The sequence below is a fragment of the Amphiura filiformis genome, chromosome 13, assembly GCF_039555335.1.
Source record: "Amphiura filiformis chromosome 13, Afil_fr2py, whole genome shotgun sequence".
Classification (NCBI taxonomy): domain Eukaryota; kingdom Metazoa; phylum Echinodermata; class Ophiuroidea; order Amphilepidida; family Amphiuridae; genus Amphiura; species Amphiura filiformis.
This window is the reverse complement of record NC_092640.1, coordinates 44,145,312-44,164,552: the sequence shown is the minus strand read 5'-3', so window position 1 is coordinate 44,164,552 and position 19,241 is coordinate 44,145,312. Positions and strand designations below refer to the sequence as shown.

General features: G+C 37.0%; 1 protein-coding gene across 1 annotated transcript; it reads right to left on the bottom strand.

The window, feature by feature from the left end:
* Positions 1-363: 363 nt before the first annotated feature.
* Positions 364-18,736, bottom strand: LOC140167692 (histamine N-methyltransferase B-like). The gene is made up of 3 exons (XM_072190990.1): positions 18,508-18,736; positions 1,646-1,963; positions 364-770 (listed from the first exon to the last, which is right to left on the bottom strand). Exons 1-3 carry the CDS (start codon positions 18,734-18,736, stop codon positions 364-366), a joined length of 954 nt encoding a protein of 317 aa, XP_072047091.1.
* Between the last annotated feature and the right edge of the window lie 505 nt (positions 18,737-19,241).

The window sequence follows — 19,241 nt, the reverse complement described above, 5'->3', positions numbered from 1 at the left end:
GGGGCTATTTGACCTGTAAAGCCAGTGTTGCCAGAAAGTTTAATAATTTTCAGGAGCAATTCAGAAAAGTACATATTTTCCTTTTTTTCACCCCAAAATAAGCAAAAATCGCCAAAATCATAAAATCTGCCGTTGCTATGGCAACAGTCTTCGGAGGAATTTTTGATGTGACTTTTTGTAACCTACTACCAAAGCCCTTTCACCTCATGAAATAAAAAAATTTTGACCGTTAGCAGGCACATGTGGTTTTTACCTGGAATTCCAATTATTACCTTTTATTGTATTCCTGCCCCTTATTTACACCTATATCTCAATTTCATTATTGCCCACTTTGGTTAGTTTGGGTCAGATCTTAGGTATTAACTACTTTGATATTACTAGAATATCACCTTTATTATCAAAGTAATATTTATCACCACCTTGATCACCTTTCTTGACACGTGTATTACGTTTGATAAGGTCCATGACTTGATTAACGGTTTCATCTGATACTGATTCCAGAAAATCCACTGTCATAGTGATGAAATCAAGTAGAAGCTTGGTGACAGGTGTCATCTCATCTTGGGTGAAACATGTGGTTAGATCTGATGATACTGTGTAAGACGATTGAGTATAAGCCATCTGGTACTTGCTGAGAACAGATTTGACATCTGTGGAGGTGATAAGACAGTTTGTCTTTATCTTCTGTGGTTCAGTAGTAGTTGCTGGAGTCTGCTGTTCCACTGCTAGCTGTGGGAATGTCTTCCAAAGCAATGATATCCCATAGTAGTCTACGACAGAAAGAAGAACTTATACTGCTTTTATGAAAGTATGTTCAGAGTTATGACCACCCAATTAGGTAGAGACTTTTTTTGACATTTTGTTTACATGTATGGTGATATGATGGTACTCATACTCTGCCGAAATCTAAGCTTTATTTATCTCGGGCCGTTGACGTGCCGCTGAAATGGATACGCCTGGAAAATTGGTCTCATTCTCATCCTTCTGGAATAATTAGGATGAACCTTTTTTGGGTGAAAACTGGAATATAGATGGTCTTTATTATCTTCAAATTTGTCACTAATTGACCAAATTTTGTGAATCTTGAGCCAAAATTGCACAACATTTAACAATTTTGATAAAATTTGGGCCAGGGTTTTGGCGATTTTTTTATATATAAATGTCCCATATATCAAAGTTTTCATAGTAAAAATTCAGAAAAAACTCACGTTTTCCATACAGTTTCGGCAATCCTATCTGTTGCCTTTCTCAATGGTATATGCCAATAGATCCCTTGTTGGATGGTATGACGTCATCGGAAGATGATGACGCCCTCAGGATCAATTGGTCATAGACGTGACTCAGTCACGAGGGGCCTTCCAACTGAGTCACGTCTATGACCAATTGATCCTGAGGGCGTCATCATCTTCCGATGACGTCATACCATCCAACAAAACAGAAACCATTGAGAAAGGCAACAGATAGGATTGCCGAAACTGTATGGAAAACGTGAGTTTTTTCTTGGAATTTTTACTATGAAAACTTTGATATCTGATAACTGTATTCCTGATGAATCTCTTCAATAATTATAAATGTCCCACTTTCAAACTCTTGTAGACACGTCCCTACCCAAAACAAACTTGAGTATTACAATTGTCTTACCTACCTGCTTGTATTACCATGAAGATCATCCCGCCAGGTTCCAATAACTCATAGAACGTTTGGACTGTTTCTTCTACTTCACCCAAATAATACATGGCATGGACAATGGTGATGAAATGATACTTCTGCCCTGCTTCCATAGATGTCACAAACTCTTGGAAGGTTTGGTTGTGCCAAATGTATTCAATCCCCGTAATGTCGCTGCTTTTCTGACGTACCATTTCTTGATATTTGGAGAGCTTTGTGTTTGGTTCAATGATGGTTGTAGATATTCGCGAGAATTTGGTTTTCAGTTTCTCCAGCTGTAAAGTTTCTAGATTACCTATTGGGAAAGAAATATATTAGCTTTTTTAGTTCTGAGATATATACCCAATCATTAGGGAAACTTCAATTCTCAGTTTACCTCAGACATTGTTTAGCGCTCAAGGGTGATCAGGTCAACCAAGTTTGATAACTATACTGTTGTCTACATCCAGCTAACCTCTGATGACCTTGACCTATAACCCTGCTCATATTACATTACTTTACATTACAGGTATTATTTATTGAGCGCCCCACAAAGAACAGAACACTTATGAAAGCAAGACTTTTATATATGTGTTTAATTTTTGAATAGCTGGAGTGCACATCCACCAAGATACATGACAATCCAACAAAGCCTAGACATCTCTATAGTCTATTTGCCCGTCGTACTTTTGCTATTACATAAAACATGTGTAATAATTTATGCACAATTGATAGATTTTCCCCGTCTGAACTTTTCAGTGACCATACTCCATCTGTTTGCTAGCTCAAAGTGGATTTTGGATCACGCCCGGGGATCACGGTTACAATGCTTTTTTTGTCATTATGTTTTTCATTTGGAATTGGGTTTGCCCGATACTGACTCCACATGTACATTTTAATTTCATCGCGCGATGCTGAGATGTTTGAAAAACATCGCATCATCGCATCGCGCTGCGAAGTGGAGTCAGGATCGGGCTTAATTCGAACCACCAGCATCCATGGTTCGATGTAGAGAGTCTTTCCTATTCAGAGGAAATACTGCATTTACACACCTTATTGCCTTTTAAAGAGGGACTCCGGCAATCATAACATTATGCCTTATATGTTAGAAAAATAATTATCAAGCACGAATCACATTGTGCTATTTAAAACATACTCATATTGACCATAAAAACGAATAAAAACAGTCGGCTCTCAACACGCGATATTCAAAATTCCCGCGCTGAATAACCAATGACACTAGCACATAATGTGACCATCCATCTCAAACCGCTCGTTAAGTCGGCAAATTGTATTTCGAGTTACAGTGCAAAATATGCATAGAGGTTGTATTCATATGTCCCTAATATTTGTCCGACATGTTTCTCATCTTAGTCCAGTCAAACACCAATCTTCAATCCTATTGTTGAAGAGGATAATAAGCTTATACTTATGTATAGCATTAGTAAAAAGCTTAAGTCTTTGTTTGCTTTGGCTAAATCCTGTTCAAGTGGTGGGTTAACCAACAATTAACAATGAGAGGACATTCCTGAACCTCGTTCAGTTGGGGATGATTTGAAGTGACCGCCAATTATGACCATTTGATATTTAATACCAGCAATGTGGAAAAAAAATGTAGTGCCAAAATAATGTACCCTTTTACGGAAGGAGCAAAGTTTAACAAGTTATATCTCCGCTTCTGCAGTACGAATGTCAGCGGCGAATGTCAGGTTATTATTTCCCAGTCTTGAAAAAAAATTGCAGACAGAGGTGGGAATCGATCTCGGTACCTCCCGGTAAAAAAGCACTGTGCAAGACCACTAAGCCAACTAAATACAGGGCTGTCAACTCATTGTGTCACTTTCTCACGGTCTCACGCCAAGGTAGTATAATTCATTCATTCATTCATTCATTCATTCATTCATTTATTTTTTTCACTCATCAAATAGCAAAAAACATAGGATACATACAATATCATAATACAAGTGAGAGTGAAGGAATCACAGTGAAAGTCTGTGATCCCTTGATTGGTTAATTCATCATTTGACATGGCAGCAGATTGTCATTCCAATGAAAAATAACAGTAAACAATAGTAAATAAGAAAATGCACAACACAAATAAGTAATATAAAATATAAATATCCAATGTGGTCATATAAATCATATACAATTAGAATAATAATAACTTTGCATAAGATGTTTTTTAAATACATGGCGGAATTGATTAATCGATGATGAACTTTTAATGCTGTTATCAACATTATTCCATAACTTAGTAGCTGCATATTTAATAGATTTTTCACAGAAAGCTCTTTTGATAAATGGAAGCCTCAGACGATCTTTATATCTGATGTTTAAGTCATGGATCTTAGACTGTTTTACAAACAAATCATCAAAAACACTCGGTAAAAGTCCATTATCATGTTTGTACATAAATAAACCAAGTTCAAATGTATACATATCCCTGACACTTAAAGTATTATACCTAATCAGTAAGGGATTAGTGCTACTTCTATAATCACTTGCACTTATAATACGAAGTGCCCTCTTTTGAATTTTAAAAAGATCATTTATGTATGATGAACATGCACATCCCCAAGCTAAAATACCATAATTGATATATGGTAATATCAAAGAGCAATACAATGTATATAACGCCTCATGTGGGAGGACGTTTTTTAATTTATTAATGATACCGACATTTCTTGAACATGTTTTTACAATATTATCAATATATTCTTTCCCAGTGATATTCTGGTCAATTTGTAGACCTAGAAACTTAGTGCTTGGCACTTTTTCAAGCGGTATTCTTACTGTAGAGTGCCTGTCAGAATCAAGAAACAGTTGCAAATTGTACTCGGGTTTTCTGTTCTTCTTGGTACCGAGTAACATATAATTAGTTTTTTTTAGCATTGACAGATAATTTATTTACCTGGAACCATCTATTCACATTAATAAGCTCTTTCTTGAAGACCTCCTCAATAACATTAAACTGATTGCGAGAGTAAAATAAATTGGTGTCATCAGCAAATGAAATCACATCAAGTGACTCAGTAATTAAGTGAATATCGTTAATGTATATAATGAAAAGCAGTGCACCCAGTATTGAACCTTGTGGCACACCGCAAGTAAGATTTTGCTGTTGAGATGGAACACATTATAATAAACATATTGTTTTCTATTACTCAAATAATCTTCAAACCATTTGTGTGTAATACCTCTAAAACCATAGTGATAGAGTTTATCAAGCAATATTGTATGGTCTATAGTATCAAATGCTTTTGATAAATCTAATAAGACATCTGCTGTAAAATTGTCCTTGTCAACAACTTCAGTAATTTTGTTAACCAAGTCAATCACTGCCATATGTGCTGTGGTTGTTTCTAAAACCATACTGACGTTTGTATAAAATGCGATGATGATCTAAATATGACATGCACCTGTTAAAAACAAGTCGTTCCAGAATCTTTGAGAAAATTGGTAAAACAGATACTGGGCGATAATTCGAAAACAATTCATTATCATCCTTCTTATACAGAGGAATTACCTTCACTACTTTAAAACTGTCAGGTATTTTACCAGTACAAAAAGACTTGTTAAAAATTATCTGAAGTGGTTTTACTATCATTGGAGCCACTTTTGTTTTATTATAAATGAACCAAGTCAATCATACCCTGGACTTTTGTTGGAGTCCAATCCATTGATTATTTTTAGGATTTCGTGCTCAGTGATAGGTGTAAAAAACATGCTGTTGTAATGACTGAGTTTACTCTTCGACAGATAATGCGAGTAATCAATACCTGGAATACATTCAATTGATGAAGCCAAATTTGGACCCATGTTAACAAAGTAATTATTGAAGCCATTTGCAATGTCATTTGGATCTGTGTATACTTTATTATTATCACGAAATTTGGTGGTGAAGTTTGAACTTTTGTTTTTATTCAGTATATTTTTAAGTATTTTGCAGGTGTTCCTCATATTATTTCTGTATTTATTTAGTTTATTTTGTGAACTAACTTTTTTTTGGCTTTCCTGAGGAGTGATTTAATTTATTTCTGTATATTTTATACCGATCTTGCTTGGCAGTCGTACGATGTTTCAGAAATCTCACTCCTAGTTTCATAATCTCACTCCTAGGTAGTAAATCTCACGCCATGGCTCAAATAATCATGGGACAAAATGAACATTGTAGTCGACTAATCCCGGTACGGCTCTGTCTCACGCCAAGCAATTCCAAAAAGTTTACAGCCCTGCTAAATATCTGTTGTGAGATGTGTGACATTTATCTTTGATATTGCTTAATGGAACAAATCGCGGAATTAAATCAGTAATAAAAGAAGTAGATTCTTATTTAGCGGTCAAATTGGATAAAAGGGGAAATATTTGTCCCTGCTCTAAAGAAAATATAGGTTAGAACATTATCAAATAAATAGGCGGCATTATCACAGACAAACACTGTATACGCTAAAAACTCGACCCACATCACTAGATGCTGCCATAGCTCAGTGGTAGAGCATCAGACTGGTAATGTCAATATCGTTGGTTCGAATCCGCCTGCCAGCAATGGTTATATTTATGATTTTAATGCTACGCTACAATTTGTTCAATTTTTTGTCGTTTATTTATTTATTTGTTTATTTATTTATTTATTTATGTAAATAATTTGATATATTTGAAAGGGGTATTTGAGCAATTTGAAATTTTGACCCCCGTATAATCCTATGGGGTCATTTTGAACCCACCCCCTCCTAAATTGCCAAACGCACAGCACCTATGAGTTTGCATCATACATAATGATCAGTCCGTCCATCATGAGTGAACACCGGCTGGTCACTGCATTCATTTGGGAATGTGTAGGGACCAGCTTGATTCACCATCCACAACATGATAATGTGTGCACATGCTACATTATAATAATTACACCTGTAGGCCTATGTTGTTGTTGGTGTATAAGTAATGGGCCTTGCAATTGAAATGCATCAAGCTTTTAATCCGATAAGCTGATTATCTATTTGTTTTCATGAATTGGAAGACATTCTTTGATGTATTACTGAGCTCAATCATCTGAAATTACTGGAGCGTGAGGTCAGCATAGTATTTTATTAACAGAAGGTATTCTCCAAATTCATTTCCTAATGTATTGAAAAAAGGCAAACAACAGATACATGATTGAAAAAAAATCGGAACAAGCATACATAAATCATTAAACATCAATCATATCACAAAAGAACACATCAAACAAAAACAAAAGTTCTGTGACCAAACATGATCAGATTGAACCATGTGGACATATAAAAGATGTGCTTGCCACCACAAAAATGTGGGCATACTCAAATTACATGTTCAGGAAGAGTATGTAAATGGTGATTAACAATCAGTGCTTACAACCAAATAGTTAAATCAAAAATCAATACTCCATTTACGGAAGTGTTGAGATAGTTTCCCTTTTGTTTCAGAGCAATGCTATGTTCAATCGCAGGTTTGATAATGATAAAGGATTTCCCATAGCAAAAAAACTGTGTACTGCGGATAGCCAGCAGTTGGCCATCCGATGGTTATCGGATACATACACCAGCCGATAGTCATCCGATGGCTATTTCACATGCAAATTAGTTGCCATCCGCTGGCTTGCTGGTTTCATTCCTGATGGCTTGCTGATGGTGCATTTCCTGATGGCTTCCTAATAACCAGCCGATAGTCATCCGATGGCTATTTCACATGCAAATTAGTTGCCATCCGCTAGCCATCAGCTGGCTTGCTGGTTTAATTCCTGATGGCTTGCTGATGTGCATTTTCCTAATAACCAGCCGATAGTCATCCGATGGCTATTTCACATGCGAATTAGTTGCCATCCGCTGGCCATCTGCTGGGTTGCTGCCCCTGCCAAAATTTGACACAGTTTTGAAATTCAAATCTGACCATTTATTCCGACTCAAAATAGGAACACTTTTTGAGGAAACAATCAAATTTATTATTATATTCATGTTGCAAAACATGCTCTCATGCACATAACGCCACACAAGAATTCCATCACAAAAATATACACACACTATTCAGTTTTCTATGCAAATCTTGCAATGTGTGACTATATCAGTTACACCCTTAAATGAAGGCCTAGCTTAAAGCCTTCTTTGAACAGCTAATTTAGCCTTCACATAGTACCTGTAATTAATGTACTAATTAGTCTTCAAAATAGCGAATTATGCAAATTAGGTACAGCTAATGACAGCCTTCACTAGCTGTTCAACAACAGCCTTCACTAGCTGTTCAATAAACCTTCACTAGCTGTTCAATAACAGCCTTCACTAGCTGTTCAGTAATAGCCTTCATAGCTGTTCAGTAACAGCCTTCACTAGCTGTTTGATTATTATAGCCTTCATTTCTGTTGTTACGCCTGCAAATTGTAGTTATGTAGATTAGGTACAGTTAGTGCAAGCCTTCACTTAGCACTATAGCTGTTTAGATAACAAAACAGCTAGTGTGAAACAGCTGTTCCTGACAACAGCTAGTGTGAAGTATAGCTATGTACATATGTGCAACAATTTACACACTTAATACTACTGACATGTGGTTTTAATCATTTGCAGACATCCTTTACATGAGGATATATTATACTCCGGCCATATGGCTTGGCCTTATAGGAAAATTGCACATCAGCAAGCTAGCCTAGCCGATGCCTTGCTGATGATGGGGAAGAAGCTATCAGGAAGACATCGGGTAGCCGATGATTGCTGATAGCTTCCAAATAACTCATACAATGCCAGCAGATAACCATCGGATGGTGATCCGATGGCTATCTGCTGCCATTTTGTTGTTGTTATGGGTTAAGATCACCAAACGAAGGAGAAACAATTTGGAATTTACATTATTTTGTAAATAAAAAATTGTAGCATAAAAATAAGTATGTCAAAAAGGGTTCATCAAACATTACATCAATCTGGCTGAAATTGTTGTCAAAATGCAATCAATAAAATTTTGAAAAGCCTGCCAAATGGGATTTACTTTTTCACATTATGTAAAATAGTTACAGGATATTTATAGCATAAAGAACATAGAAGTGAATCCTTTCTCCCAATTTTATGAAGGAACTTAAATATTAAGGGCAATAGCCCGATGAAAAAAATGCTCTTAATTGTGTCTAAATAGTCATGATGGTACAAGAAAAATTACGAGAGTGAATATTTTCCCACTCCCAATCCATATAGCCTCCTCATTACTACTATTAGGCATGTCCACTAAAAATTGAAGTACTTTTAAATTGATTCAGACCTAACGTATTGGCTGGGAATTGATGAAAGAAACATTTTGGCGTTTAAATCCCCGGGGTTTAAATAATCTTAATCGGACATTTCATTCCAGAGATCTGGCCTTTCGAGTGTCACGATTTTATTATTATAGGGCTGCTAGAACATGTTAAAAAGTTTAAGTCCAAAAAGGAATACTAACAGAAAGTGCAATTTTAAGGTACTTTTTCTTAATATATTTATTAACTAGCGTTATCTGGAACATAATATTTGCTCATAACAACATGAAATAAGATCATCCTGAAAATTAAATTTAAACGATAACAAAAAATATAAGGCCTCAAAACCCATGGTTTGTTTGTGCGCAACCTCAAGCATGATCATACAGGGTGTCCCAAAAAAAAGAGTCCCCTCTTTGCGCCTTCTTTTTCTCCTATTTCTGAAAAGTTGATTAAATATATTTTGGTATGTAAAGAAACCGTTAATCGTTAGCTTTAATAAACCAAAACAATTATTTCAATCGACTCACAACTTTTGAAGATATACCCTTTTGAATAAAAGTACCAATTTTTCACTCTGTCCACGGATATCAAACAGAGTGGATGGGATGGCTCATGCTGTGGAGTGGCTTGCACGATCACCAGATCTCAAACAACGTGATTTTTTTTCCTTTGTGGCAAAATCCAAGATCTTCGCAAACGTATTACTGAATGCATTCGCAAGTATCCAGCGCACAAGGATGGTACACAACGCAATTGATGCAATGAGGACCAGGGCTGAAACCTGTATTCGCCAAGGAGGCAACCAGGTAGAGGGCAGAGCAGCACAGTAAACTCACTTCAGAAGAACCAAAGACAAACCAAACAGCCTTTTAGGGCTACCTTTTATCCTTTTATCCTAAAAAGAGAAATGACTTATGTTGCAAATAAAAAAAGAAAGAAAGCAAGAAACAACAAAGTATTAAACAAGATAAAACAAAAAGGCATAAATATCTAAGCAAAAATAAGTAATTGCAAGTAAAGCAAAAGAAGTCCCATTCGGCATCCGTGTTACCCACAAATTAATGCACTACTAACAAAATCCATTGCCCATAAACCCACCGGTAAAGCCCATTCCATAAATAAAGTTATTTTATAAAGTTATCATTGAGGAATGTTTGATATTCATGCATGGTATGTGTACTCCTTTTCAATCTTTGAAGTAGGCGAACCTTCTCCGTGGACAGAGTGAAAAATGGGTACATTTCTTTAAAAGAGCATATCTTCAAAAGTTGTGAGCCGATTGATATAATTGTTTTGGTTTATTAAAGCTAACGACTTAAGGTTTCTTCACATACCAAAATATATTTGATCAACTTTTCAGAAATAGGAAAAAAGAGGGCGCAATGAGGGGCCTCTTTTTTTTTGGGACACCATGTAGATGGCTGCCATGGAAAATAACTCCGTAGAGGAGATGAACAATAAGTGCATTATTTCACATGAATAGCGGTAGTCTTAAACATTGTTCAATCTTTTAAGGTCTGCACATTTTATCTTCAAAATGATTATATTTCATCATGGCATAAGTTTGGTAACATTAATCACTACCAATTTTAAGAAATTTGCTCCAATTCAAAGGTTATCTTTACTACATTGAGCAATACACTGTGTGCATGGAAGCCATGATGATGGATAGCATATGAAATGGACATGGTAGTCAGAAGTGCATAATTTGAGATGGGTTTTGGTAGGCTTAAAAATTCTTTAATTTCTTAACATACTGCACATTTTGTTTTCAAAAATAGTTAAATTTTATGAGTATGTAAGTTTGCTTGTCTGAATCAATCCAAATTCGGAGATAATTGCGTTTTAACACCTGATGCACAGAATGGTGTCACTTCAATCTGTTGTTGTTCTCATCTCATTAATTTTTAAAAGTTGATAACTTGATAAAGGAAGGTCCTCTCTATTTTACTGACCAATCAGGAAAGAATTTGGTTATTGTTTTCTTGTGGAATAAGGAATTTCTTGAAACAACCCGCTTTAGGCCTATAAATTGGGCCACAACAAGTACTGTTGCCATTTATCAGGGCTTGGATTTAGTGCATGGAGCTGTTTTTGCATAGAAAATACATGGGCGAGTGCACCCCCACACAGTAAGTAGGAAACCGTTCTAGCATATAATGTATTGACAGTGGCCATCCACACACACCGACATCGCCCGGTTAATAATTACATTATACAGCCAGATACATTGAAATGAATACCCGGAATCGATACACGTAAATGTGTTATGCACGATAGATATTCAGACGATAAATCTTTGGATACCGGGGTAGAAAATGATGAATATCTCCCGTAAATGATTTCGTATAAAGAAACCAGATCTGGTTCCTTGCACTTGAACATATATGTTCAACGGATATGATAGTCGTTAGCTTGCGTCTTGAGAAAGAAGCGTGCGTCTTGAACTCATAAACTGACAAAAATAGTATGATTTTCTGATGTGAGCACTCACTCACATGGCGTATACATGTTCACCCCCCACACAGAGGTCACACACACCCCAGTGTGAGCACCCGCTCACATGGCGTATACAAGCTCACTTACACACTAGAGAAGTCAATTACCGAGGTATTGACAGTAGCCTTAGTCGGGATGTCCCTCGGCTCATTATGCGTCTTAAAGGTCGGAACAAAATGGCCATGCGTGGCTGTGGGTTCAACCTACCATGGCAATTTCTGCCATGAAGATATCGGGGCGATGACATGTGCCACAGTGGCCTACTACTATTATTAAGCAATGCCATATCCCTAAAATAATGCCACGATCTAAGATAATCTGAAATTTGGGTGTTCTTGAGTTGTGTAAGAATTTCCAATAAATGCGTAACCCATGTAATTTTTTGTGACATGGCAAAAGTGAATGGGTCAATTATTTGGACCCCGCCTGAACCCTAACCAAGGCATAAGAATGAACTTTTACCTGATCATTACCACCATTTCAGATAAATTTATAAAAAACATTTTACCAATAAGGGATGTATTCCTGGCTCTCCAGCTAAATGAAACATACCAGACGGTCTATATGAATTTCGGAATATTCCTAACAAAGAAAAAGCACTTTTAATCCTTCGTTTCTGCGATTCAAGGAAGCCGCCATGATAGCTGCTTGCGAATCCTTTCTGCCACAAGCGGTAGTGTAACCTTTCACACAGACCCACGGCGAGCGTGTGTTGCTGTGTGGCATTCGCGACCCCCACAGCGAATTTTGGTTTTTAGTGCTGTTTTTACACTTTTCGTTCTTAAAAGACATTGTTGATCATAAATATTACTTAAAATACATTTTTTTATGTTCTTCTGTAGTTTTATGGGTAAAAATTGTCGCGTTTTCTTTTGAACGAATGTTGAATCTGAACTTTGTTAGTATTCGCTTCGTGTCACCAAAGTTCACGAGAGACGAGGCTTGTGGCACGGATTTCGCTGGTTTCAAAATCGGGGTACCGTTACAGCGTAATAAAAAATACATCGGGTATCAATATGGCAGCCACCATGGATTGCAAACTGACCGCTGATCGTCGTAAGGAATTAAGAATTTCTCCTTTATTTGGACGTATATAAGCTTGGGACTTTTACTGTTTGTCGTTTTTATTATTACTGCAACTATATAGCCATTGATTAGTTTATGGTACAGATTTCCTTTAAGAAACCGGACTGATCACCATACATTTTTTCAACCGATTTGCCATAGTTTTGGCAATGCTTTTGTAATCAACTGTGAGTAATGAAATAGGCCTATTTCTTATATTAAGTGGGTCTTTATCTTTTCAGGACAGAAGTGTAACAATCCTCTGATATAAGAAAATCTCCTCTTCAAAAGAAAAAAATGAATGGATTCATTAGCATGTCACCAATGTCAATCCAGAAAACAATGTAAAATTCTTTATGAAGACCATCCAAACCAGGGGCATGGTTTAAATTCATGGAAGATATTGTGTGGAAAACTTCAGTTTTAGGGAGTGTTCATAAATACTTTGGTAGGGGGGCTGGAAAATATGTAGGGGGTCATAAAATTTTAGGAGTTCTGAATAGGGGGTTAAAAAGTTTTGGGTGTATGAACAGGGGGTTAACAAGTTTTTGGGCACGTAGAGGGGGGGGGGGTGTAAAAACTTTAGCAACATTAGTCCTGAAGCAAAAAATATAAAATAGCCTGAATTTTTTTTGCACGCTACGCGCACAAATGTTCCAGTAAAACCAGAACAAAAGTTCATCCCAGATAAGGGTATTTTATCAGGTCTTGTATGTATTTTGACAAGTCATTCAATAGTCAAAGATATATAAGTATAAAGTGTTCAAAATTGTCTTGTTGTTTATAACTTAATTTTTTAAATCTTTAGTGTTTTACAATTCATATGTTTTATGCAGTACAGATTATTAATTTATTATCACTAAATATATACAACTTAATCATGTTACTTGGAGAACCGGGGTACACGTTTCCACCCCCTAATTTTTCCATGGGGGCATCCCCCTAAAATTCTAGTAGGAGAAAAAAAAATCAATAATTGCCCTATGCAACTTTTTTAGCACATCGAAAAGCACCGTGTTTTGGGCCCAAACAGGGTAAAATTGCACATTTATGTGCTTCGCGATCACACGAATTGGCCCATCAAATACCAAAACACACCATTTCGGCAGTAGCGTAGCCAGGGGGGCAAGGGGGGAAGTGCCCCTATGACAAAGATGAAAGAAAAAGTTCCCCTATCAAAAAATGAAACATGAAATCTGGAGGGCAAAGGAAAAGAAAAGGGGCAAGGGGCCCGTTTTCCACCCAAATTCAACCCGATCATGGGCCAAAATAGTGTAAAATACCAAACGTTTGCACACTGTGTGCGCACATTGTAATAACAGAGGCATTGTCATACAAAATAGTGTAAAATACAAAATTTGTGCGCACACATCGTCCCAATAAAGTCTTTTTTGGAAGCTCAAATACATGAAATGGTCAAATACAGTCTCTCTAAAAAACAAAGCCGGTATATGTATTTGCAACTGCAATTTTTTTTGTCAACTGTGCCCCCGAAATTTTATTTTGCCCCCCCCCCCCAAGTTCCAGTAAAACCAGAACAAAATATACTCGTCCCCCGACCCCCTAAATTTCAATGCTTCCATTGCCATTGATTCCAATCATAAATGGATGTTTTTAATACTGGGTTGCATAAACATACTTATGAGCTATACTTTACAAAATGATAAAACATTTCCACAATTTCACGTATTTCATTGCACATCCTCTGTCCTTTGATGTAGAATGGTACATTAAAATGAGGGGGGGGTCAAAATAGTTTTGAACCTAATATTGAGGGGGGTCAAAGAAGTTTTAGGTCCATTAAGAGGGGGTCAAAAGTTTTGGGTTCACGAAGAAATTTTCGACATGAAAAAAAATTCCAGCCCCCCACCAAAGTATTTATGAACACTCCCTTAGTAAGGGGTTCTTCAAGACATGTTCTATTAATTTCAGACAATTTTGGGACATCCAAAGAGTTCAAAAAATTATTAACATCATTCGATGTACACCTCAAATGCAACATGTCAACACTAGTAAGAATAGATGTGTGTTTCTCATTGAGAATTGTGAAATTGAATTTTAAACTGAATTCTAGTTTAACAGTATGGGGTATGATAACACACTTGAGTAAATTGAAATAAGAATGCATGCACAGCTGGAGCCTGAAATAATGACTTTAAGTTGTAACCTTAAAACCAGCAAACACAAATCGTTTTACCAATGTTTACAGAAAAGTTCAAATGTTGGGTTACACAACATGTTCTCAGCTGCCTCTACCATCATATCTCAGCTTTTGATTATAATATCATAATATTTTCCATAATAATAATAGGGTCTCTAGCTTGTGAAATTGTTTGGTTGTAATATATATGTAATATATAGTGTACACGTACATATTCAAATCCACTCTATTTTTAGTTGTCAAAGAACTACTATTCAAAATATACAAGCAATACACAATTAAACGAAAGGGCTCTGATATGAACGTTTGGACAGTATTTTGTGGGACATGAGAGCACATCAAACATACCGAATTGAATTCTGAATACGAGGAATGTCCTTCTGATATCAACAAATTTTGATTTTTTTTTTTAATTCGCGATATAATACAAATTTTATGACAAATTTTTTTGAAATTTTTGATATTTAACAGTCTTCGAAGTTAACTTTCTAAATCTAATGATATTTACTTAAATTGTATGTAGCTGGGATGAAAGGCCGACGATCACATTTCTTGTGTTTGGGGGAAAATCCATGTCTTCAATACGAAAGGTCAATTTTTTTTATTTGATCGTCTGCTTTTCATCCCAGCTACATACACTTAGTACATATCATTAGATTTATAAAGTTGACGTCGAGGACTGTTAAATATCAAAAATATCAATTTTTAATCATTTGCCATAAAATGTGTATCGCAAATTTCAAAAAATCAAAATTATTTGATATCAGAAGGTCAAAGGACATTCTCCTTATTTAGAATGCAATTAGATATGTCTGATATATGTATGGTATTGGTGTATGTACATCTGCTGTTTCTGAAAAAAACACCTTCCATTGCACATTTATATTAAAGCACCTTTATGTATGTGAACTGTTGGTATATTAAGTACTTTAATATCTACTATTATAAGGCAACGAAAAATTAAAAGATCAGAGTGTGCAGATACATTTTAACACCATGAGAAGCTTTGTCCAAAAATGTTGGACGAAAACTTCAAAATCGCTACGTGGCCTCTCTAAATCTCTAAATCATAGGACTTGTTATTGTGGCCTTCCTACTATATGTTAACCAATTAACCCCGTTAAAGGACTTAAAGGAATAATTTTAAATTTGGTATGGGGTAATATATTAACCAATGACATGTTTTGGTCCAAGGTCAATTTTCATAAAAGATTAATGCAAACTCTTCCTTAAGTTAAAGGGATTCAGGAAAAGAATAGTTTTTACTATCTGTGATGTCAAGTTCAGAAGATTTTTCCAAAATAGAACCAGCTATTTTCGATTACGCATAACTACGTGTCGTAGCTGCCAGGTATAGTTTATCTGTGTTTTTCTATTTCATGAATTTTAATTTAAAAATTTAAAAATTTCCATTTAAAGCCAGGGGAAAGTGAGGGAGTGACGGAGGGAGGGGTGAAAAGAGGGGAAGCGATGGGGGGGGGGTCGAAGGAGGCGACGGGAGTAAGACAAAAAGAAAAGAGAAGGGGACGGAGGAAGAAGAAAGATAAAATTAAAATACTAAATGTTCCAAAATGGGGTTAATGTTGGGTCTAAAATAGACCAAAAGGCAGATACAAATTGTAAAGTTTGTCACAACATTTATGTCGACTCTATGGCCAGTGGGGTAGATTACTTTTTAACATTGGGGGATGAGGTTGGAAAATATTACTATTATAAGTATAGTGAATCTAGCAACTTTTGGTGAAAAAATAAGTTTATGGTAAAAATGCGCACGAAGCGCGAAAAATTGTACCATATTACTGGTGAAATATGGTACAAAACTGGAATAAATTCGCGCAAAGCGCATAAAAATTGGCACATTTTAGGTTTGAATTGCTAAATATGAGGTTAATTTGGTCGGAAACCCACATACAGGTGTCAACACAGGGGATGATTGCTTGGACCATCCGGGCCAGGTTTTTTGTTGTCCAGATGTACGCAATTTCATTTATTTCCAGCCCGTTTTAGGACCATTCTGGTCATTTTTCAGGCTTATTCAGACATTTTGTCAAAAATGGACTTTCATCCCTGATATTCCCCCTATCAATATATTGGGTTGATTTATCCCCGATCACCCGTGATCTACGCCTATACCCATGGCTAATCTCCATTGGTGCTGATGAAGAGCGCGGTACGGAGGAGTGATGCGATGCGCACACATTTTGTCGATCTTGCATGCAACATCCACGTCACCTCATCATGCAACATCCACGTCACCGCAACGCGCCTGGCCCCATATACCGGCCCAATAGGGCCTGTATTACGAACTGAATGTAGTTGTTATCCATTCTCTCCCCCCTCCTCTAAAAATAAAGTGGGGGCGTGTGTTGTGGGGGGGTCAAATTATTCTCGTCCCCACATTTTATTTCAACTGTCATATCTCCTAAATCTTGCATTTGTACTCTCTCACTCGCTGACAGGATAACGACCGTAGTACCGGGGGGTAGGGGGCTACTATAGTCCCCACGTTGCAACAGCTCCTATAATGCATTTATGAAGCTCACCTTAGAAGTGTCCCCACTTTTCATTTGTTCCCTACTTTGACGGTGAAAATCCTACAGATGTCCTCACTTTAACGGTTCGGTAAGACCTCTCTCTCTCTCTCTCTCTCTCTCTCCCCCCTTTCTTTCTTGCTTTCATTCTCTTTCCTGATTTTAATGCCAGTGATGAAGTCTAATAAAATAGATAAATAAACTAGTGGCAAATGGTGGTCATAGACCACAAACCTAGCTGGGGCATGTTGGTGTTGTGGAGGTATCTGACCCCTACAAAATGTTCCAAAAATGCTCCCCTGGTCATGGGGTTTGTTTTCACCGAGTTTGAGTCCCGTACCCCTAACAGATGTCCAAAAAATTCAATTCTAAGATTTGACCCCAGATGACCTTTGACCTGACCTATGCATGATGTTCCATAATGTTCCCCTGGTCTTGAGGTTTGTTGTCACCATGTTTGAGCCCCGTACCTCTTACAGATATCCAGAAAATATAATTCTACGATTTGACCCCAGATGACCTTTGACATGACCCTTGCACAGTGTTCCAAAATGTTCCCCAGGTCAGTAAGTTTGTTGTTGTGGAGTTTGAGCCCCGTACCCCTAACAGATGTCCAGAAAATGCATTTAGAAAATTTGACCTCTACATGACCTTTGACCTGACCCCTGCAAAATGTTCCCCTGGTCATGAGATTTGTTGTCACTGAGTTTGAGCCCCATACCCCTTGCAGATATCCAGAAAATGAAGTTATAAAGATTTGACCCCAGATTACCTTTGACCTGACCCCTGCAAAGTGTTCCAACATGTTCCCCTAATCATTAAGTTTGTTGTCACCAAGTTTGAGCCCCGTACCCCTTACAGATGTCCAGGAAATGCGTTTCTAAAATTTGACCTCTGCATGACCTTTGACCTGACCCCCGCAAAATGTTCCCCTGGTCATGAGATTTATTGTATCGAGTTTGAGCCCCATACTCCTTACAGATGTCCAGATAATGCAATTGTAAGATTTTACCCCTTAATGACCTTTGACCCCAATTCTGTGTGCAAGGTATGGGCACTGGGTAAAGCCGATGCACATGTGTAAGTGATGTCATTGTGCTATGTAATATGTGGCAGAAGAAGCATTTTGAAGATATTTGGTTATATACCGAAAATGCCCTTTTAATGACCTTTGATCCCAATTCTGTTTGCACCATATGGGCACTGGATATAGGCGGTACATATGTGCAAGTTACGTAATTGTAGGGTGTAACATGTAGGAGGAGAAGCATTTCGAAGTTTGTTGCCAGAAGAAGAAGAAAGAAGAATCGGAGAGTATTACAGTACCTAGCTGGGGTGTAAACCCCCCAGCTAGGTAAAGATCCATGTCGCCTTACCTTCACTGCTGCCCACACCAAGCACACGCAATGGTTGATCGTCAAGTTTATCACCAAACTTTTCAGATAAAACTTTTACTACATAGGATTCAAATTCTTCCTCTATCCATTTTGCAAGAGTTTCCTGATGTCGTGTGTGTTGATAATATGTGTCGAGAGCCATAAAATAGTGGTCATTATTGCAGTATAAAGGTTGTGGATTTTTCTGTTTGGACTTTGGTGTAGCCATGTTGCAGTGTAGTAATAATCCCACTAATGCAGTATATTGATACAGGTCATGCTCCCACCCATGCCACCTAACTACATTAAAGCCACACGATACCATTTCCATCAGATTATGTCAACATCGCTCTGTTGACCTGCCGAAAAAAATAATTTCATATTATATGATGGTACGAGGGATGTCAATATGTAATGAAAGTTGCCATTTTAGTAAGGCCTGCTTCGTTCTTATGCATAAGTGGTAAGCTTTGATCTTGTCTTGTTAACGTGGCTGTGTACTCTAGACATTATTTCTTTCGCGAAATTCAGCTTTTTTGAATGTTTTTTGTAAATACAAGGAAAGAAAATCCAGATTGGTAAACTCCAACTGCTCTATTTTATGGATTTTATTTCACTATTTCACTCGTTTCTGCAATTTAAAAGGAAAGAAAATCTTTGTTGTACCATCGGGGTACACGCGCGCAACAACGCATTGCGTTTTGTAGTCTCGCAATTTGTTAACGCACAGATAC

Excerpts from the sequence above, each read along its gene's own strand:
- LOC140167692 (XM_072190990.1), bottom strand. The coding sequence starts at position 18,736 with ATGGCTACACCAAAGTCCAAACAGAAAAATCCACAACCTTTATACTGC. Across the intron at positions 1,964-18,507 it reads TGGTGTGGGCAGCAGTGAAG|GTAATCTAGAAACTTTACAG; the intron begins GTAAGGCGACAT and ends CTTTCCCAATAG. Across the intron at positions 771-1,645 it reads CTTCATGGTAATACAAGCAG|ACTACTATGGGATATCATTG; the intron begins GTAGGTAAGACA and ends TTTCTGTCGTAG.